General features: G+C 54.5%; 7 protein-coding genes across 7 annotated transcripts; 3 read left to right on the plus strand and 4 right to left on the minus strand.

Annotated features, from left to right (window-relative positions):
- Nucleotides 1-437: 437 nt before the first annotated feature.
- J4E93_001652 (uncharacterized protein) lies at nt 438-5,615 on the plus strand (the record flags this gene model as incomplete). The annotated part of the gene is made up of 5 exons (XM_049339602.1): nt 438-1,882; nt 1,932-2,556; nt 3,241-3,308; nt 3,374-4,661; nt 4,710-5,615. 5 exons carry the CDS (start codon nt 438-440, stop codon nt 5,613-5,615), a joined length of 4,332 nt encoding a protein of 1,443 aa, XP_049203559.1.
- Nucleotides 5,616-5,932: 317 nt separating this feature from the next.
- J4E93_001653 (uncharacterized protein) lies at nt 5,933-7,564 on the minus strand (the record flags this gene model as incomplete). Its single annotated transcript, XM_049339603.1, has 4 exons — nt 5,933-6,823; nt 7,043-7,254; nt 7,317-7,390; nt 7,455-7,564. The coding sequence occupies 4 exons, from the start codon at nt 7,562-7,564 to the stop codon at nt 5,933-5,935; spliced, it is 1,287 nt and encodes a 428-aa protein (XP_049203560.1).
- Nucleotides 7,565-8,008: 444 nt separating this feature from the next.
- On the minus strand, nt 8,009-9,925 carry J4E93_001654 (uncharacterized protein; the record flags this gene model as incomplete). The annotated part of the gene is made up of 1 exon (XM_049339604.1): nt 8,009-9,925. One exon carries the CDS (start codon nt 9,923-9,925, stop codon nt 8,009-8,011), a length of 1,917 nt encoding a protein of 638 aa, XP_049203561.1.
- Nucleotides 9,926-10,456: 531 nt separating this feature from the next.
- J4E93_001655 (uncharacterized protein) lies at nt 10,457-12,334 on the minus strand (the record flags this gene model as incomplete). The annotated part of the gene is made up of 5 exons (XM_049339605.1): nt 10,457-10,628; nt 10,686-10,739; nt 10,803-11,175; nt 11,264-11,886; nt 11,949-12,334. The coding sequence occupies 5 exons, from the start codon at nt 12,332-12,334 to the stop codon at nt 10,457-10,459; spliced, it is 1,608 nt and encodes a 535-aa protein (XP_049203562.1).
- Nucleotides 12,335-13,929: 1,595 nt separating this feature from the next.
- J4E93_001656 (uncharacterized protein) lies at nt 13,930-15,106 on the plus strand (the record flags this gene model as incomplete). The annotated part of the gene is made up of 3 exons (XM_049339606.1): nt 13,930-14,499; nt 14,556-14,670; nt 14,724-15,106. The coding sequence occupies 3 exons, from the start codon at nt 13,930-13,932 to the stop codon at nt 15,104-15,106; spliced, it is 1,068 nt and encodes a 355-aa protein (XP_049203563.1).
- Nucleotides 15,107-16,399: 1,293 nt separating this feature from the next.
- J4E93_001657 (uncharacterized protein) lies at nt 16,400-17,691 on the plus strand (the record flags this gene model as incomplete). The annotated part of the gene is made up of 3 exons (XM_049339607.1): nt 16,400-17,237; nt 17,290-17,458; nt 17,508-17,691. 3 exons carry the CDS (start codon nt 16,400-16,402, stop codon nt 17,689-17,691), a joined length of 1,191 nt encoding a protein of 396 aa, XP_049203564.1.
- Nucleotides 17,692-19,507: 1,816 nt separating this feature from the next.
- J4E93_001658 (uncharacterized protein) lies at nt 19,508-20,752 on the minus strand (the record flags this gene model as incomplete). Its single annotated transcript, XM_049339608.1, has 1 exon — nt 19,508-20,752. The coding sequence occupies one exon, from the start codon at nt 20,750-20,752 to the stop codon at nt 19,508-19,510; it is 1,245 nt and encodes a 414-aa protein (XP_049203565.1).
- Nucleotides 20,753-20,754: the final 2 nt, after the last annotated feature.

Raw genomic sequence — 20,754 nt, forward strand, 5'->3', positions numbered from 1 at the left:
TGAAAGATTATACAATGCATGTGCAATGCGCACTGTTGTGCTGTGCTGGGCGAGGGCGAGGCCAGACGTCACTGGAGCTATGATGCTTTGGGCAGTTGTCTTGGTTACTCGGGAGCACCACCGACTCCTTCCTGCTCGACCGACGTCCCCAGGGGTTCCCCATTGTCACCGCCCTTGTTCCTGACCGCGAGCGTAATTGCGCCCCGATTGCCCTTGACCAGCATTGTTGTAAGTGGCAGCCTCCCTGTGCAACGCCCGAGAACCCTGTCGCGCCGCCGTCACTGCGTGTACATAAACAAATTGGCCGGGTTTCAGGCGCGGCCACGGCCATCTCCCACGTATCCTATAACCCATTGCTCCCACGCCCGCCGCCCAGCACGCCATTGCGGACAGCCAGCACTGAGCCACCACTGACGATCGCCTCGTCCACTGCAGCCATGTCCAACGGCGTGCGCAACCTCCGCGCCATGTTCGAGAACGGCAACGCCGCTGCCTCGCCTGAGCCCCGCGGCCGCTCCCCGACAGACAGCGCAGCCGCGCCCGAGGGCGAAGAGCGCCCCAAGTCCAAGGTGCGCGCTTCCTTTGTCTCGGTCGAGCCTACCGCCGCCCACCAATCGACCGACCTCGGCCAGACCAAGGGCACGCCCTCCAACAGCGTCAACGCGACCCGCCGCGAGAGCTTCCGCGTCAGCCAGGACAAGACGGACGAGCTGGCCGAGCTGAAGAAGGTCGTCAGCGAGGAGAAGGAGCAGCGCCGCCAGAGCATCGCCATCCCCGAGGCCGTGCCCGAGCAGGCTGTCGCCTCGCGCGAGTCCTCCATGCCCGCGCCCCCCATCCGCGACGACACGCCCACCAACATGCCCAACCTGGGCTCCATCATGAAGGGCTCCGACTTCCCGGAGTCTGCTGCCGCCGCCCGCATCGAGCCCGACGTCGCTGTGCCTGCCCCCGAGCTGGAACAAGTTCCAGTCGACGAGACTCCAGTCCCCGTGCCAGAAGCAGCGCCAGCCCAGCCTGCTGAGAACCCAGACAAAGCTACTACAGGCGCGCAGGAGGATGTGACCCTGAGACCTGCCGCGCCCACCGAGGAGGCTGTTGTGGACGAGGACAAGCCTGCTCTGGCGGACGCTGCCCTTGATGACGACGCCGTTGTTGCTGAAGAGAACGTCATCGCAGAGGAGGCCGCTGTCGCCGAGGAAGCTGCCATTGCAGAGGAAGCCGAAGCTGTGCAAGCTGAAGCTGCTGCCACCGAGACGCCCTCTGCCCCGGCTCCAGCCGCTGCTCAATCCGCCGAGAACCCAGACACGGCAGTGACGGGTGCTCAAGAGGAGCTTGCTCTACGACCTGCTGCGCCTACCGACGAAGCCGCTGTTCCCGATGCGACCGCTTCTGCGCCGGCTGAAGCAGTAATGGCCCCGAGCACCGAACCTGCTCCAGAAACAGCCACACCTGTTGTAACCAAGGCCAAGGCCAATGGAACTCCTGGGCTCAAGAAGCCCGAGATCAGGAAGCCCGCTGCCATCTCGACTGCCAAACCTGCCAAGGCTCCCGCCGCCCCTGCCAAAAGCCCGCTACCAAAAGCAGCACCCAAAACCCCTACCAAACCCAAGACGGCCGCACCCACTATCAAGCCTAGTCCAGCTGCGAAGACCACAAAGCCAGCAGCCCCCAAGGAGACTGCCAAGGCCCCCGTTGCAAAGGCCACCACAACAAAGGTTCCAGCTGCTAAGACCAGCCGCACCTCTCTGCGACCTGCAGCATCTTCGTCTTCAGGCACGGCACCCACCGCTGCCGCTGCCTCCAAGACCAAGCCTGCGGCTGCACCTGTGGAGAACAAGAAGCCTGCCATTCCCAAGCCCACCACTTCCGCCCCCCGCCAAAGGTATGACAGAACGACGTGGGAGAATGCGCCAATGCTAACAACGCTGCAGCACATCCCCAACAGGCTTTAAGAAGCCAACCCCAAAGTCCCCTACTCGTCCAGTCGGTTTACCAACCCGTCTGACTGCGCCGACAGCTGCCTCGGCTGCCAAACATGGCGAGGAGCCCAAGGTCACACGCAAGCCCTCCACCAACACCCGTCCTACACCCAAGGCCCCGGCACCAAAGACTTCGCGCCCTTCCATCGCACCCCCTGCGCCCAAACGACCTGAATCGCGCACCTCGACCGCAAGTGCTGCTCCCAAAGGAGGCTTCCTCGAGCGCATGATGCGACCCACGGCCGCCAGCTCCAGCAAGACACACGACAAGCCCCATGAAAAGCCGTCATCACCACCGCGTAAGGCTCCTGCCGCTTCCAAAATCGGCACTCTACAAAAAGGGAAGAAGAAGGCGGAAGAGGTCGTGTCCAAGGCCAAGGCCGTGGTTACGAACGGAAATGCCGAGGGGCGCAAGGATGGAGATGAGGCTGCAAAGGAATCTGAACATGACGATCGGACAACCGAGGAGCCTATCGCCAATGGGCCATCACACGAATCGGAGAAACCGGCCACTCCAGTTCAAGAAGTGGATTCGTCAGTTGCAGAACTCCAGACACCGAACTTCCCAGAGGAGACGGTCCGGTAGACGAAGGCTTTGTACCTCTGACTAAGGTGTATACAATTCTCAAGTCGTGTCGCTGCAACACTAGGACCCGTCTTAGGTCGTTGTACGATGTCATCTTACACAGTCATGGGCGATATTGTGTACGCGGAGCTGTCTGGCTCCTATCCTCTTTCACTTCTCAACAGCATTTTCTGGAGCGATTGTTTGGCGTAACTGATATTCGGGCGGATACCTAAGGATATGGAGCGGAGGTGGGTTTGGATAGGACTATTGCGTGCATAGTTGTTTTTTAGCGATAGGCTTCGCAGAATCTGGCAGACATCACTATTAGATTACAATCCCATTCTTCACTCCAAGATGGCTTTCTGTCTACTTGTCCACTCGTGCAATGTCTATGGTAGGATGGGCGGCCACACGTCGACACGTGACTGGCACCTCCGAAACTCCGATAGCCCAACTTTTTCCTGGCGGGCAATTCGACATTGCGAAGCGACAACAGACCCCGCGTCGTTCCTTTGTTCTTTTTCTTCTTGAACCGTCCAAGGGGTGCTCAAGATGAGGGTCCAGTCTCTTTTCCGGGCGCAATCACTTGCCACGAGCACTCTTCGCTCTTCAGCACGCTCGGTTGCGACGCCTTCACGATGCGCTCTCTCGACCATTGCGGCAACGCGCACGCCCTATACTAACGGCACCAAGACAGACACATGGATAGGGAGCCACACCACGAAGCCACAACGGAGATGGCAGTCTGCAGCTGCGCAGGTGTATGTACTGCTATATTTGTTGTGCAACGGCGAGAGAGCAATTGAAGGCTGATTGGAGGTCATAGGCTGGAGCAAGCAAAGGAAGACCCCTCTACCTTGACGCAAGAGAAAATCGTCGAGAACCTAGACCCTGTCGAATGGGAGCGACTATCGCGAGTGCGAAACATCGGCATCGCAGCACACATCGACTCCGGCAAGACCACCGCCACCGAACGCGTCCTCTTCTACACCGGCCGGATCAACGCCATACACGAGGTACGAGGCAAAGATGCTGTGGGTGCCAAGATGGACTCTATGGATCTCGAGCGTGAAAAGGGCATCACTATTCAGTCTGCTGCGACGTTCTGTGACTGGATCAAGAAGGACGATGAAGGAAAGGACCAAAAATACCACATCAACCTGATTGACACACCCGGCCACATCGACTTTACAATCGAGGTAGAGAGAGCACTGCGAGTCCTTGATGGAGCCGTCATGATCCTGTGTGCTGTCAGCGGAGTGCAAAGTCAGACCATCACAGTCGACAGGCAGATGAGGCGGTACAACATTCCAAGGATTTCTTTCGTGAACAAGATGGATCGTATGGGAGCCAACCCGTGGAAGGCTGTCGAACAGATCAACCAGAAGCTTCGTATACCGGCTGCGGCTCTCCAAGTACCCATCGGCCGCGAGGATGGCTTTTTGGGTGTTGTGGACCTGGTCAGGATGAAGGCCATATACAACGAAGGGCCCAAGGGCGAGACAATCAGGGAGACTGACGAGATACCTGCGGATATTGTTGAGCTCTGCAAGGAGAAGAGGCAGAAGCTCATTGAAACACTTGCGGATGTCGACGATGAGATTGCAGAGCTTTTCCTGGACGAGCAGGAACCGACGATTCACCAGATCAAGGCTGCGATTCGACGAGCTACCATCTCCCTCAAGTTCACCCCGGTTATGATGGGTTCCGCGCTTGCAGACAAATCTGTCCAACCAATGCTCGACGCTGTTTGCGATTACTTACCGAACCCCTCCGAAGTCGAGAATATGGCACTGGACAAGAAGCGAGCAGAGGCACCGGTCAAGCTGGTATCATACAACTCTTTGCCATTTGTCGGTCTGGCTTTCAAGCTGGAAGAGAGTAGTTTTGGACAATTGACATACATCCGTGTGTACCAGGGTACGCTTAGAAAGGGAATGAATGTATTCAACGCAAGGTCAGACAAGAAGGTCAGGATACCGAAGATTGTGCGCATGCACTCCAACGACATGGAGGAAATCCCTGAAATTGGTGCGGGAGAAATTTGCGCCGTGTTCGGTGTTGACTGCGCGTCTGGAGATACCTTCACTGACGGTAATCTTGGATACACCATGGTAAGACTTCAAGACTATTGCTATCATGCCTTCAAGCTGACATGTTAGACCTCCATGTTCGTACCCGAACCCGTCATCTCCCTATCGATAAAGCCCAAGCACACCAAAGACACGCCCAACTTTAGCAAAGCCATGAGCCGCTTCACGCGCGAAGACCCTACATTCCGAGTCCACACCGACCCCGAATCGCAAGAGACTATCATCTCCGGTATGGGAGAACTACATCTGGACATCTATGTCGAGCGCATGCGCCGCGAATACCGCGTCGAGTGCGAAACCGGACAACCACAAGTCGCCTACCGCGAGACAATGACCAAGCGCGTCAACTTCGACCACACGCTCAAGAAGCAGAGTGGTGGATCGGGAGATTACGCGCGAGTAGTCGGCTGGATGGAGCCAAGTGAAGCCGCTGGTGAGAACAAGTTTGAGCAACAGATTTCCGGAGGCACCATTTCCGAGAAGTTCCTCTTCGCCTGTGAAAAGGGTTTCATGGCTTCCACAGCCAAGGGCCCGCTTCTTGGCCACAAGGTCTTGGGTACTTCCATGATCATTAACGACGGAGCTACCCATGCAGTCGATTCCTCGGAAATGGCCTTCAAAATGGCCACCCAGCAAGCTTTCCGCAAAGCTTTCCAGGCCGGTGCGCCTCAGGTACTTGAGCCACTCATGAAGACGACCATCACGGCGCCGAATGAGTTCCAGGGTTCTGTTGTTGGTCTGCTGAATAAGCGCAATGCTGTTATCAACGATACGGAGATTGGCCCGGAGGACTTTACTGTCTATGCGGATTGCAGTTTGAACAGTATGTTTGGCTTTAGCAGTCAGTTGCGAGCTAGTACGCAGGGTAAGGGAGAGTTTAGCATGGAGTTTAGCCATTACAGTCCCGCGCCGCCGCAGCTGCAGAAGGAACTTGTTGCAAAGTATGAGAAGGAGCAGCAGGCTAGGAATGCGTAAGATCAGCCTCCTAAGCTCGATCGGAATCGGGACAGGACAGGGGCCGTGGAAAAGCTCGACACTGATATAACGAGATCTCTGGATGATTTGAGGGCTGATGGCTTACATCAGTCTATTTACATTGACGGACGTCTGGCGCATTCTTGTGGATTGGGTAGAAAGGTGTAGATGTATTGTACATGTAATGTTGTATATAACGCCGCCATATGACGACGAATGATATCCCCTCAATAGCTCCATCCAGCTCCATCTCCGTTTCCTTCTTCCATTCAACAAACCCAGGTAAAGCCAATGTAACCTACCCTTCCCCAAAAGACCTACTCAACATCCAACCCCGGCCTCATCGTCTTCCTCACAAACGCTCTCCTAATCGCAAGACTAACCTGCGTCCACCCCACCACCTCATTATGCCCTCCATACCTAACAACCTCCAACTCTACCATCCTATCTCCCTTGTCGTCCTCGACCTTCTTGTACGCAAAAGCACCCCTCTTGACCCTATTCGCCCCTTGAATCGTTCTCCTCTCCTCCTCCGCCACAACTCCTTCTTCCGTCAACATATGCGTAGCCAGTGGCTGGAACAAGGCTTCGGATTCCCAGTACGTGATATCCTGGTCGTTTCGCGCGTGCAGGAGAGTAATGTGGAAACCGGACTTGTTGGCTGAGGCGGTGGAGATGAGGGCGCGTAGGCGGGTGAGAGTGGGCCAGTGGTCGACGATACGAGTGGAGAGATAGTTTGCTATCTTGGGGTAGCCTTGCAGCGGTTTTAGGACGGGGAGTACGCCACCGATTTTGTAGGTTTTGAGGAGTTGGGGGAGGGAGGTGAAGGGGGCTACTAGGACTATGCCGGCGAAACCTTCAAAGTTGCGGGATGGTTTGAATGTTAAAGATGGGGATGTGATGGCCAATGGGAGGTGCTCGGAGGTGGAATTGGTGAAGTAGAGGGCGCTGGCGGCTGTTACAGCGGTGCCGAGGCTTTGGCCAAGGAGAACGGTGCGGGTGCTTGGATGAGAGAGGTCAGAGGTGATGTAGGAGATCAGACTTAGGGCGTCGGTTATGAGACCGCTTTCAGTGGGGATATGTGGGGAGTTGGTGAGTGTAGAGAGACCGAAGCCCCTGTAGTCGCAGGTTACGAGGTGAGTTTTTGGGATGCCAGAGACGGAGCGGTAGGTTGAGGGGCGGTAGCCTTGAGCTATGTGGCCAGCGTTCTGTTCGGGTGGGTTAGGATGAGTGATGGATAAGCTGGAAATATTAAGAAGAGTGAACGGTGGATGAAGTTGCAGAAGAATGAGGGGAGAAACACGGAGAGCTGAAAAAGTATATAGGGTAAGATGAGAACCTGAGATGTAGCAATACCAAAGACTCTGGAAAGAACGAGACGGCATGCCGAAGCAGAGAGTCAATAATCGAAAGAAAGCACAACTTACACCATGAAAGTTGACCACAACCCTACTTTCCGGGTCGCTACTCAACAGCTTCTCTCCTATCGTCCCCTTCAACTCCTCTGCAACTTCCCCCGAAACAGCAGCAGTGAAAAGCTCATGTTCATTCTCCAGATAAACATCTAGAGGAAGTACATGCCAGCAAAAGAGCTTTTCTTGATCCGCAGTAGTAAGCCAAAAGGGTTGTACTTGCCCCTCTACAGATGGCTACTTAGCACAGCGATGGGGGAAATCGAGAAAGAGTTGCAGATGCACTTACTCGCAAAGCCGAATTCTTCGGGATTCGTCACGTTGTGGTAGAACCCTGTGTGGAATTTATGGGCATAGAGAGCGCTGAGAAGACATTAGAATCGACTCCAAACAGCATCTCATCTGTCATGATGAGAGCAAAACGTACTGCCTTTGTATCGTGGGATTGATCAATAGACCCACAAACGCTGCCCAGATAATGCCTAGAATTGCAAATGTCCAGTACGCTTTCGTAAAGATGGCTTTGAGGTCGGGCATGATCTCAGTCGCAGGACGTGCTCTTGCGCTGCTTAGATACTTTATACTGTCGAGAACGTCGACGCAGAGAGAGCACCGCGATCGTAGCACTGGACTCAGGTAAAACAGCAAGGACTATGGTGACGTTGCGAAGATGGAGTGCACGAAAGGCACGAAAGTATGGAGATAGGCAACTGCGGATGATCTAACCAGGATAAGCAGGCCGCAGCGAAGATCTTGGCATCGGAGTTGAGCGATGGCAACTCCAGATCTCATGTGTAACCAAGAGCATTAGGTGCTTCAGACGATACCGCCTCATGCATCTCACAACGGTGTATCAATGGCACACGATAAAGGAGCAGGATGTGTGTAGTTTGACGCTAAAAAATGGGTATCATTTGTACTTGTACACGCCGCAAAGACTATTCCAAGGTTTCCACAGTATCGGCACATGTTCAAACGATCTCATACAAGACTCCTCTTAGGCCGTCCAGCTTTCTTCTTTTCTGCCATACTACTGGCAGACCCACCGATCCCCCCCATGGCCACGTCCTGAGTCGGCGTCGCGACCGCAGGCGTCACGTCGCCGCTCCTAATCCTCTTCTCTGGCAACTCATCACCGTCTCTCGGCAGTCTGAAGGCTAGGTACGTCTCTTCTGCTCTTTTGCACTTGTCAAACACCTCGTTCATGTATTTCTCCACGACATGCGGTGGTCGTATCGAGCGCGGCAAGGCGCTTGCGATTTCGTCGCCTTCATCGTGCTCGATTAGTAGAAGGACAGTGACCGGTTGGTAGAATTCAATGTTGTCTATCTCGTTCATCTCGTCGAAATCTTCGATCCGCTGGGGTGGTTTAGGCGGCACGAAGGTTGCTGAGGGGGCTGATGCGGTAGGTTGTATCGACGCAAAAGCAGGGTTTGTGGGACTGGGTGTCGGTATGATGGCATTCGGTGGGGGTGCGCCAGGCATAGCACTGGTCGCAGTACCGAGAGTCGGAATCGGCGTCGGGATTGACTTTTGAACGGAGGTAGACGGTGGTTTGACGACAGGATCAGGCTTTGGCTTCATCTTGGTGATGAGGAAGGACAGCTTTGCGCCTGTGCCATTGGGAAGCCATTCCATGAAACTATACGAAGGGAAGTAAAACTTGTCTTCGCTGCCATGGACAAAACTGAAGACTAACGGGCGATATGTTGTCCTCGGGGGTGGATTGTAGGTGGATAGCTGCGGCGGTGGGTGGTATTGCGGCGGTTTGCTAAAGTTGTTCGCATAGGGTGGATATGGCTGTTGTGTCGGCGAGGGTTGCTGCATCTGTCCATGTGGCGGGACCGGACTGTACGGCTTGGGCGTGCTGGGCTGCAGAGGTTGCTGGACTGGCTGGACTGGGCGGGGAAGCGGAGGGGGAGCTGTTTGCTTCGGTGCTGGAGGCGGCGGCGGTGGCGTGGGTTTGGGGGGTTGCGTTGGCGGAGTTGGTTTGGGCGTTTTCTCCTCCTTCTGCCTCGCCAGGATCGCCGTCAATTCGTTGATGTGTGTCTGGAAGAACTCGAGCTGTTCCTTAGTTGCCGAGCCAGCTGCGACTATCTTCATGACAGCCTTCAGCTCGGGATCTGTGCCTGCTCTCGCGGCAAGCATGTGTATGACGGGATCGGGGGCGGGGGCTGCGGGAGCCTGGGGCGCAGGCGCGGCCTGAACAGGCTTGAGAGGCTGCGGTGGGCGTGGATGAGGTTTCTGCTGTATCGGCTGGCCACCCTGGTATTTGGTGTGTTGATTGGGCTGGTTGTGATTTGGCCAGGGAGCATACGGCGATGGCACGGGAGCCTTTTTCTGGGCTGGCTTGCCCACCTCGCGCGGGCCATAGAGGCGGATAGGCAATGTGTGCGGCTCTATGACGAGCTTCACGCTCACCCGATCGGCACCGACCGGGGGAAAGTTCTTGAGCAGCTCCTTCTGCCTCGCCGTCCTGGCCTTGTCCTCATCCGTCCGGTCGGCCAGCTTCTTGGGCTGGTTGAAGTGGGCATGGAAGGTGCGGAAGTTGGCGCCAGACAGCCAGACGGCCTTGGAGCGCTCGAAGGACGTCTCGAGGACGCGGCTCTGCTGGATCGTCTGCCACTCGCTCGAGGGAAGATGGAGGGGCTGTGGCTCGCGCAGTGTGGGCAGAGGCGCGCCGTCGACCAGCTGGAGGGGGAGTGTTTGTCGTGGGGGCAGCGGCGCGCCCTCAGCAACGGGCGTCGAGGGCGCCGAGTCTTTGACGGCGAGGCTGGTCCGTTTGCGCTTCAAGGCGGCTTTGGCGGCTTTGGCGGGCTTGTCGTTGGGCGTCTCGGGGGCAGCGGGGGCGGCGTCGTCGCGAGCGCGCGCCCTCGTCGAGCGTCGGGGCTCAGACATGGCGGGTCATGTCGTGGACAGAGCTGTTGCGTGCTGAGTTGCCCTGACGCGTTCCGATGCGGCGGCGCGCTAGCGTCCGGCACTCTACAAAGTAGGGCTGCCTCGAGCTCGCTGACGGCATGCGCTGCTACTTCGGCCTTGGCTGCACGCTGCGAGAAAGCCCGAGCCTCTTTCCACACCCCGGGTCCATATCTTGTCTTTATGCAGCCTGACTCGGCTCGCCTCACGCTTCAGTCCAAACGCATGTCATGTTGCAAGCCAAGGCAGGGGCAGAGTGCCAGGAAGAAAGCAGAGAAGCACGGGAGTTGGTGGGGGAATCAATCAAATTGTGCCTTCTAATGTCTAGTCGCACTACCCAAAAGTGTAAAGGAATGTGCCCTCAGTCTGGAGAATGGTCCTGCTTCGCCCTCATCGCTGTACCGGCTGCCGCCTCTCTTTTCTGCTTGCTTCCAGTCTGTTCTTCATGCGAGTGCCTCTCGCTCAATGCCACCTACTCAAACATGCTGCAGTAGCGTCGCGAAAGCTCGCGCTTCAAGCCTTCGCAGCATCCTTCCAGCGGGGCTTCAGCACAACTCTCCACTTGCCATCGTGGAACTGCATCGTGATGAATTGCCGGAGTTGGATCTGCTGGTACCCAGCCTCCTCAAGGGCAAAGCGAGAAAGAAGATTGGCCGAGACTGTGCGCATCTCTGCGTATGCGAAGCTGGACATGGACGTTAGTGCGTCGCTTCAGAAGGAGATGAGGGGCAAGGCAACATACTTTTGTCCGATACAGTTGTGTCGGCCGTTGGAGAATGGGAAGTAAGCATCTAGACTACAATCTCACGTCAGAAAATGTCCACATCAAATCTCTCGTCTCATCACCAGGCCGACTTACTCAGGTTCGGGTGCGTCCTCTCTTTCCTCTCCTTCCAGCCAGCGCTCCGGCCAGAACCTCTCCGCCTGAGGCCAGTACCTCTCATCGCGATGAAGTGCTCTGTAGCTGGCCGACACAATCGTGTAAGGCGGAATCTCGTTGCCATTGATGTTGTGGCCTTGGTCTGTGGTACGACGACCCAGTTCCGAGGCAATAGGATTCATGCGCAGGTTCTCCTTCAGGCAGGCTTCGAGGTATCGATATTGTGGGTCTGTGCGCACCGTCTTCGAGTCTAGGATGGGGTCATTGGGGCCAAGGACGGGAAGAGAAGCGAGTAGCTTTTCGAGAGCGGCGGGGGTTCGTGCGAGTTCCACAAACAGGCATGCCATTGTTCCTAGGGGGTGTCGTTAGCGACTATAGTTCGCGTTGGAGAGGGAAACTTGAAAGCAGCAAGCAATCTAGGACCTCGGGTTCTAACTTACCAGACGTGGTTTCTGATCCAGCGAGGAGGAGCTCAGACATCTGATCGATTATGTCCTGGTTGGACATACGCTCTCCTGTGTCTGGTCGCGCGCCCTCGTCCAACATGTGCTGGAGGACATCGATACGTTTCTTGTTCTCATGTCCTCCCTGAGCTGCAGCGCGTTCGTCGACGAGTTCGCAAATCGCAGACGTCATCTCCTTGGGCCAATCAACCTCCCACTCATATCCCATGCGCCGGAGGAACCTCTTCACAAAGACCAACCCATACCTCTTCGCCTGGCCGTTGAAGATGGCATCGGGAATCTTGCTCCAGCGCTTGTCTCTGCCGGACAATAGCTTGCTGGGATCGAAGATCTTGTCAATCTGCCCAAAGCCCTTACCAAATGACGACTCGCCCATGATGTCTAACGCAAGACAGTGCAGGTCGCGCATAAGGTCAGTCTCGAAGTCGCCGTTGGGGTTGGACTTGGGGTCTTGAGCGATGGCCTTGTCGACTTCGGTGTAGTAGTTGCTGAGCAAAATCGATGTGCAGGCTTTGAAGAACGTGTCTAACTTATCGACAGAAGAGACAGTGAAAGCTGGGCTGAGGAACTTCTTGAGGTTGCGGTGGGGAACGGGGCGGCTGTGGGTTTTCGGCGTCAGCCACCGTCGTCTTCACAGGAAACACGGGATACTGATACTTACATCTCTCCAAAGAGACCGGGACTTTTTCTGTCTCTTGAGATCTCAGCATACATGGTAACCTTGGGTAGATCAATGGTGAGAAGAATCTGCTTCATAGCTCCCTTGTCAGAGATCCAGAGCTGTCTTGGTCCCAAACGGATGACATCGCCGTACTGCTTGTGCATCTTCTCGACATACTCGTGGATCGTGCCACGAGCGAAGAGCCATCGCAGATGCAAGGCCGTGTAGGGCGCATACCACGGTCCGGGGAAGCGCTCAAGGCCAGTCTTTTTTGTAACAGATCGAAGGTAAGAAAAGCTGATCACTATGGCTAAGAGACTTGCGACTATATTGCGCGGGTGCATCTCGATGGTGGAGAACTGCTCTGCAGAAGGAAGAGAGTCCATGGTCGGCATGAGATGCCATGGAAAAGTTGGAGTGGAGACGTTCATTGTGAGCAATCAAGGTAGATACGATGAAGAGGTTTGAGATGAAGCGTTGGATGAACGGCTCCTAATGTGGGAGTGGCGTCTTATAGTCAGGTCGATTGAACAATCGCTATGACACTCACCCGAAGTCACTCCCCCTGCGATCCCGCCAATTTCACGCACATTGGGGATCGCCGTTGTTACAACCCGGAGACCCTCAAGGCTAGAGTGATACGGAGTCCCCAGACGATTGCCATACACTAGTTGCTAGATCGTAGGCTGATCAGTGGAGGGTAAACAAGATCCCCACAAGTTTGGTACCGAAAACCGACCGGCAAGTAGGTTAAATGACTCAGTGAATATACCGACTCTTTCAACGAGACTACTGACAAGTCTCAGCCCGAAAATATCGTGGGCACAAGTTTCGTTGGCACCACGACTGGACTAGGGACTGTTGAATACGACGGATCTCAGCCTCAGTGGCGTAGTGCAGTGTCAATTAAGTTCAGGGACTATTCGCCCTATGCACGTAACGTCAATGCATGTGTTTCTAGCTTCATTCTGGGTTTGACTACACGCTCAACCCTCGTCATGTCCAGCTGTAGATACTTCGGTAGTCGGCCGACGCTAGCTAGGCGACCGGTCAGAGTAAGCTGACTGATATTCCGTGGCTACTGCGTGCTTAGGACTTGGCTTTTTGCGCCGCCTTATCTCAATCGGCACTTGTTGCACCATCCGAGTAGTTGCCGTAATACGGTAACATCCACTGACATGTGACAAACCCCACGAGAATGGTGTTGACTTTGGGCACCGGATCTGGGTTTGGTGTTTGCTGACTACACGGTCTATGTGCGCATGGTGTCATACTCTAATCACATCCGGTCTATCCTCTTTGTATCGTAACCCACAGACCACGAGTCACCTCTTCTCATCGCGATACTAACGACACAAACGACGCCAAATACCACCTTCGCATGAGGAACATCGACAATCAGGCGACTGGAATGTAGGAAGTCTGACCACAGTGATCTTGGTATTCGGCCCGCACCGCTGCAGCTATCATGAGGCATGATGCTGAATCAGGCCGATGAATGCCATATGCGTTGTTCGGGAAGTTGGGTATGTTACATGAAGGACTTTGCCCTAGCTGCATGACTCTAGATCCTTCCATGCTACAGTTGTATAGTACAGTCACCAATGGTGTTGAGTTTGTATTCAGCCGCGTCAGCAGCGAGATGTGTTATCATGCCGATGGACCGGGCCGTATCGGGAGAATATCGAAACTTTGTTAAGACAAAGTTCCAACGGCGGGATTGCAGTACCGAAGCAAAGCAAAGTCCCGGAGAGAACTCCGCTGCGTCCATTGGAGCGTTAGGCCCCCGGCAAGATGATGTCTTTCGCCCACGCAGAGTAGGTATGTCGAGGTGCGTAGCAATGACCCAGCCGTTGTCTGGATACCCTCTTAGTAATCATCACTTCAAAAGTAGGCAGGTTTCCCAGACATTCCTCGGACCGTCAATATATCATCATCGCCGATATCTCGTACTTGTATCACGTTGTCGTATCTTCCAATCATGGCTCGGGAAAGGATTCTGCTTGCCGGCGTCACAGGCTACATCGGGGGCAGTGTGCTCCACCAACTGCTTCGCAGCAAACATGTAGCGATCAAAGACGCTGATATTACGTGTCTCGTTCGGGGCCAAGAAAGAGTTGCACAGCTGCACGCTGCGTTTGGTGACAGGGTCAAGGTTGTCGGCTTCGAAGGTCTGGACGATACTGACCGCCTTGTCGAGATAGCAAGTCAGTACGACGTCATCTTCAACATGACGCTCGGCTATCATCTCAACAGTGCTGCAGCCTTCATCAAAGGTCTTTCGTTACGCCAGAAGTCCACTGGCAGAGATGCTTGGATGGTCCACACTTCAGGTGTCTCGAACCTTGCGGACCAGCCACTCTCGGGTGTTCACCTTGAATCCAACCCCGATCTGGAATTCGACGACTCGAAGGACAACATCTATGCCTATGAGAAGTCGCGCAACACAGTAAAAAAGTACATTCAACGCACAACGGAGCTTGGCATGATAGATGCTGGACTCGAGTCAGGCGTGAAGACTGTCGTTCTCATGTCTCCATTGATCTACGGGGTGAGCGACGCCTCCCCGCAAACTGCGGCCCCGCACGATATTGACTCCTCGTCTAGGTGGGAACGGGCTTGTGGAATAAGCGTAGTCTGCAAGTTCCTCGATTGGCCCGAGCGGCGATCTCTGAAGGGGAAGCCATCGTTATCGGTGACGGCAAGGGCGTGTGGGACAACGGTACTATTACCGCCGAAGCTCTTTCACAAACTCACGCTGATCTCTTGCTCTAGTTCATATCGAGGACCTGGCAGAGCTCTACGAGCTGGTACTCGTGGAGATCCTGTCAAAGGGAGGCGCGTCTCTGCCCAAGGGAAAACAAGGCGTTGTTTTCAGCGCACATGGGCGTCACACGTGGATCGAGGTGTCGCAGGCGGTTGCAAATGCAGCATTCGACGCCGGCGTAGTCAAAAGTAACACCGTAAGGTCTGTTGGTCTTGCCGATGGAGCGAAACTCTTGACTGGTGGTGTTGAGCAAGTTGCTGAGCTGGGGTTCGCAAGCACATGCAGAACTCGCAGTGAAATCGCTAAGAGACTGGGCTGGTGCCCCAGAGCAGGAATCGAGACGTGGGAGCGAGGCTTCGTGGAAGAGGTCAGTGCGCTCTCGAAGCTGTGAAGCGGAAGCTGTCAAGCGGCTCGATGAGTGCGGAGGCTAGTCGGTGCGAATAGGGCTGTACGGACCCACGTTGTACATAGGCTGGCCAAGATAACACCTGATGTGCTTCGAGACGAGAGACATAAACCGATAGTGATATTGGCGATGCCTGTCGACTGCAGGACAGCGTCATTCCAAAGGTGCATCGGGTCAAAGGGACATATCGGGCACACTTGGCGAGAACACCAAAGTATCCGGTGTAGATAATGCTACCTAGGTAAGGTGGCCCGTGCCTGTCGGAATACCCCATACGACATTCTCGTGCATTCTCGCGTCGGCCGATTAGGTTTGCAAGAATGCCATGCAAAGAATCGAGGTACAGCCTCACTGAGGATGGCTGCCGAAAGTTAAAGTATGGTTAAACGGACGACGAAGAGACGAAGAGCCGAAGGCGCGTGGAGGCGCACAGACGGTAGAGATTACCGAGACGCCAAGTCGTTTCGGAGCTAGTTCCAGGGTCCAGCAAATGTGCCTGAACCCTTTTTTTCCTGCGACCACGACATCGGGACCCCACAGTCGTGGCATTAGTCTGCTTGCTACCCAGACAAAGATACCTCGCGCCTGCTCTCTATGGCTAGGATGCGTCTGTTGAGCATACGGGCCCTCGCCCCGTGAGATAAGCATGGCAACGGACGGGATGGCGTGTAAAAAGCCGTTTTGAGCCGCGGTGTTGCGCAAACTCAATCCCAATCAGTTTCTCCGGTACTTATCAATGGTATATACATGGTTTGCATAGCTGGGCCAGAACCTGCGATATGAAATTCGCCGAGACTGAGCAAACACTCCTGGTTCCATGTGGGTCTTTGACGCGAATGAGATCTGCAGTCTTGTTCACGTTGGGTACGAGATTGGCAGCGATGCGTAGACCGTTCCAACGGCCGCCCAGCCCTGTCGAGTAAAGGAGCAATTACGCGGACGCCCTTTGCTTGCTCCTGGTCTTTCACACCGACTTTTGCGCGTAAACGGGCCTTGCGTGCCGCTCCAGCATTCCATCCCTCGATTTTATCGTCGGGCCGCTCTAGACTAAAGCTTTGTCTCCAAAGCTAAGTCCAGGACTTACCTAGGTACTTTCCGCAACACTGTACTCCACATAGGGGTCCAATCTGATCCACTGAGCGTCTTCGTCTTGCCTTGTTGAGAACGCACCAAGGGCCCTTTGGGACTGTGCAGCTTTGTCGTCTGGGTAGATAATCGTGCCCTCTCCCTTCCTCTTCCTTTCTCCGTCTCTCTCACACTCTTCCCTCACCACCCACCATGAGTGCAACCACAACCCAGACGCTCACCTCGCCGGACATGGCACCGGTTGGAGATGCCTCTGTGCCCGGAATCAAGGCACTTCGAGAAGCCATCCCAGAAAAATGCTTCGAACGCTCTCTTCTGAGGTCCCTTTCGTACGTTGCACGAGACCTCGTGGCTGTCAGCGCCTTGTTCTACTCTGCCGTCTGCTTGACACGTCTTGAGTCGTCTTGGGCAATTCCGCTCTGGGTCCTCTACAGTTTCGTCCAAGGTCTGTTCTTCACAGGGCTTTGGATTTTGGCGCACGAATGTGGCCACGACTCCTTCTCAAGCCATCTCCAAGTCAACGCGGCAGTTGGCTGGGTCCTTCACAGCATTCTTCTTGTCCCATTCTTCTCGTGGAAATTCAGCCATTCCCGTCATCACCGTTACGCAAACCACATGGACAAGGACACCGTCTTCGTGCCCAACCGCAAGCCAACCTCCGAGTCAAAGGCCGAACCGAGTTTCTTGGCACGCCTCGTGGACCACGATGCGGCGGATACACCCATCGTCAGTCTCTTCACTCTGGCGATTCACCAGCTCTTCGGATGGCCAGCCTATATCCTGATCAACGCAGGAGCTGGCGCTCAAAGCCTCACCAGAGGCCGTCGATCCACCGTGCCGACCTACAAGCAAAGCCATCTCGATCCCACTTCGCCCGTCTTTACTCGTCAAGAGCAGCCATACGTCCTTCTATCCAACGCAGGCATTGTGGCCGTCTTTGCAGTCCTCTATCAAGTCGCTCAGACCCTAGGCTACCGTAACACTTTCTTGTTGTACGGTCTTCCTTACCTCTGGATGAACCATTGGATCGGTAAGCATCTTTTTGGCGCAACCGTGTAAACATCATTCACTAACCATGCAAGTCGCTATCACCTATCTCCACCACACGCACCCAGAAGCGCCTCATTACGAAGAGGGGGCCTGGACTTACCAGAAGGGCGCCATGTCCACTGTGGATCGCGAATTCGGCTTTATTGGACGCCACATCTTTCATGGCATCATTGAATACCATGTCGTGCATCACATCTTCCCGTAAGTAGATTTGCTCTAACTTCTGTTGCATCTGAAACTGACAGCTCAGGCGCATTCCCTTCTATCACTGCGAAGAGGCGACGTTTGCCATTGCGCCGTTGCTTGGGGACAAATACATTGCGCAAAAGAAGACGTCTTTCCTCGCGGACCTATGGGAAGCCTTCACTACTGCCAAGTACGTGGAACCTCGCCCCTCGAGCGAGCCAGGAGTAGTGCATTGGGCCAAGGCCTGAAAACTTCACACCGCTGTCCCGCATTTCTGAGGAAATTTGCGCCGCTAGCCGCATTGGGCCAGGTCTGGCGGACACTCTCCACGGGGGGAAGATTTCCCGAATCGAAGAGCGGTACACTTAGGTACTTTACAAAGATCAAAGGGTCTGCAGTAAGGGTCGCTTACAACATGGGCTTGGTGGCTGGGATGAAATCGATGATGGCCCCGGGGCTCGTCTCAATCCTGCCGATCGCCACGGCACGAAATAGGGGTTCGTCTCTCTTTGCCACCATGCCACAATCGGTAAGCGATGGGTAAAATGCCCTTGGATTTGTGCGGTCACAAAAGTTGCTGTCAAGTTTACAATAGACACGGTCACTTCAATCTTTGACGTGAGTATCCGGATCATGACATCATAAGCTTAGAAGCCAGATTCACATAGCTTTCACAATCTTACTCACAATCTTACTATTCGTGCTCTATCGCTATGTACACTTCTTGTCGTTTCTGTCATCTAACTTGGTAGAGTAGCTAAGCTCCTGCACAGCGCGTTACTTCTTTGAATAGGCTCCAGAACTGACATACGGAAACATATGAATGATCAAATGATCATTGTCAACCCATGGCACCTGGGCACTAGGTATCGACCATTCCTCAAGCCGCGAACTTATCGAGCTGTATCTACGAAAGCTCGTTCTGTAGTTTCGACTAAGCAGCTGACAGCTTCACCAGCGACCTAGAGTTTCTGATGATAGTCTGCCAGTGCAAAGAAGGACTCGTACAACATTCTGTCCAACCGATGGCTTTGCGAGTCTGCGCAATGAAGACACATTTACTTCTGAACTACTAACCTGCCCTGGGACTTAGTCTCTCCACTTATGAGCGCACCACACTTCGCAAACACCAATGACATTCTTTGTATCGCCCAATCGTCCCGCACCTCGGCATATCCCAACTTTGGAAACATCGCCCTCGCCTTTTTTGTCCATACTGCGCCACACCCCCACCAACCCCACTCCATGGACATCAAGGGTTTAGCACCTGACGCTAGCTAGTATAGTGGCTGAGCAAGTTTACTTTTATTTCCAGATGTAAGATGATTCACATCGTTTGTCGTGGGATGATGCTTGTGCGGCTTTGATGCCGGGGTCCGGGTTTCAAGGGCCCTGTGATGGTCAGGCATGCGAGTATTCAAGACATCCGCGCTCCGAGCCTGATTAGTGATCTTGCTCAGGGAGGCGGATGGGTATTCGAGGGTGGACTGGAGTAGATTGGAGAATGGGATACGTTTGTGAGCATGCTGGGTAGACATGAGGGCTGATCGTGTTGTGATGGAGAATCGAGATGGTTGACAGGAGCAAGTTCCATGTAATGTAAAATGGACGAATTGTAGTATCACCAACTCATCAATCAATCAACAACACCTCCAACATCAAATCCACTATTTCGGCAACTGGTAAATCATCTCTCAGCCGGTTTCAGTTTACATTAAGAATGACAGATACCACAGTCATGCAGTTGAATCGGAAAAGGTATGGTATCAGACATCGTGTTTCATTTCTAGGGCTTCTAAACCGAGGGTGATTTTGGCCACCGACAGGCATCCTTCTGACCCTGTCGACACTCAAACCCCTTAATGTTCGTTCGAAAATTTCGAAAAGTCCCAAACTCAGAACGCCAATAGATGCGAAGAAAAGCTTTGGGTCTGTACACCAGAAAATTCGGTTCCAGACCACATCCCCGGTCGAAAATAAGGTGGAAGAAACGAGCGTGTGAATGTAGTCATGTTTCAACATGTGTTGTCGTGAGCGATGCATATCATGAGGCGCATTGTGCGTTTAGTTGACAACGCGGCGGCTGGACCAACGAGGACGAGCGATGCGTCCGTTGTAGCCACGCTTTGTGATGCTGCCGTTGACACATGTTGTGCCGGCTGCGACTGCTTGCCAGACGACCTCGCCGTTGTTGCAAAGGCCAAATTGATCGGCGCCGTTACAGATCACAGAACCGTTCTCGGTGCAAGTGCCTGCGCCACCAGCTGAAGGCGTGGAAGGCGTGGAAGGAGCGGCAGGAGAGCCGGTTCCAACAGGGACAGTGGGTGCGACTGGAGAGGGGGCAGTGGGTGAGGCGGTGACGGTAACAAGTGTGGTGGACGTCGATGGCACTGTGGGCGCGGCTGGGGGAGCGATGGATGCAGCGCTGGAAGCTCCGGGAGCGAAGACACCACCGCCATTGGGTGGGAGAGCAGATGAGTCGCCTCCAGTAACAGATGTGGGAGCGGCAGATGGCTGACCAGCGGCGGGGGCGGTAGGAGCAGGATGGTACTGACCATCGTTCGCAGAAGTAGGAGCAGCAGATGGTTCTCCACCAGCAGGAGATGAGGGAGCAGCTGAAGACTCGCCACCAGCAGGGGAAGATGGCTCAGCAGGAGTGGAGCCGGTAGCTCCACAGCTACCACTAGGGTCTTCCAAGTCGTTGGTAGCACCCTTCTCGACGTTTGAACCCGGGTTGGGGAACTTAGTAGCAAAGTTCTGAGGGGAGGTGCAACCCTCATTGATGTTTGCGACAAACATATCAGGAAGCTCGTTGAAAGCAGAGTCATCGCTAGCGCCACCAGTAACTTCGATAGGCGCGCAGTTCATGTAAAGTTCTGGGGCTCCCGACATCTTCGAGAACCAAGTCCATGCAAAGGTAGCCTTGCCGTTGGGGATGCTGGCAGGAAGCTCGTAGCTGTACTCGCTAACTTGGCCATCGACACCAGGGCATCCACCTTCAATTGACTTGATAACCTTGAACTTGGAGTTCTCGGTAGGTTCGGTGTCCATGGTAACGCTGAGTTGGCAGGAACCGCCGCCATGGACAGCTGTGCCCTTGAACTTGATTGTTTGCTGCTCTCCTACGGCCATCTTGTTCATCTCGGAGACTGTGAAGCCAAGGTTGCTCTTGCAGGGGAATTGGGATTTGTTGATAGGGCCATTGTCGATCTTGTCAACGCTGTACGGAACAGGTTGCTCCATGATGATATGGGCATTGGTGATGGCGAAGAAAGCGGCCGCAGCCATAACGGTGGATCGGACGGACATGA

Source organism: Alternaria ventricosa, assembly GCF_023758065.1.
Source record: "Alternaria ventricosa strain BMP 2768 chromosome Unknown scaffold_2, whole genome shotgun sequence".
NCBI classification, from domain to species: domain Eukaryota; kingdom Fungi; phylum Ascomycota; class Dothideomycetes; order Pleosporales; family Pleosporaceae; genus Alternaria; species Alternaria ventricosa.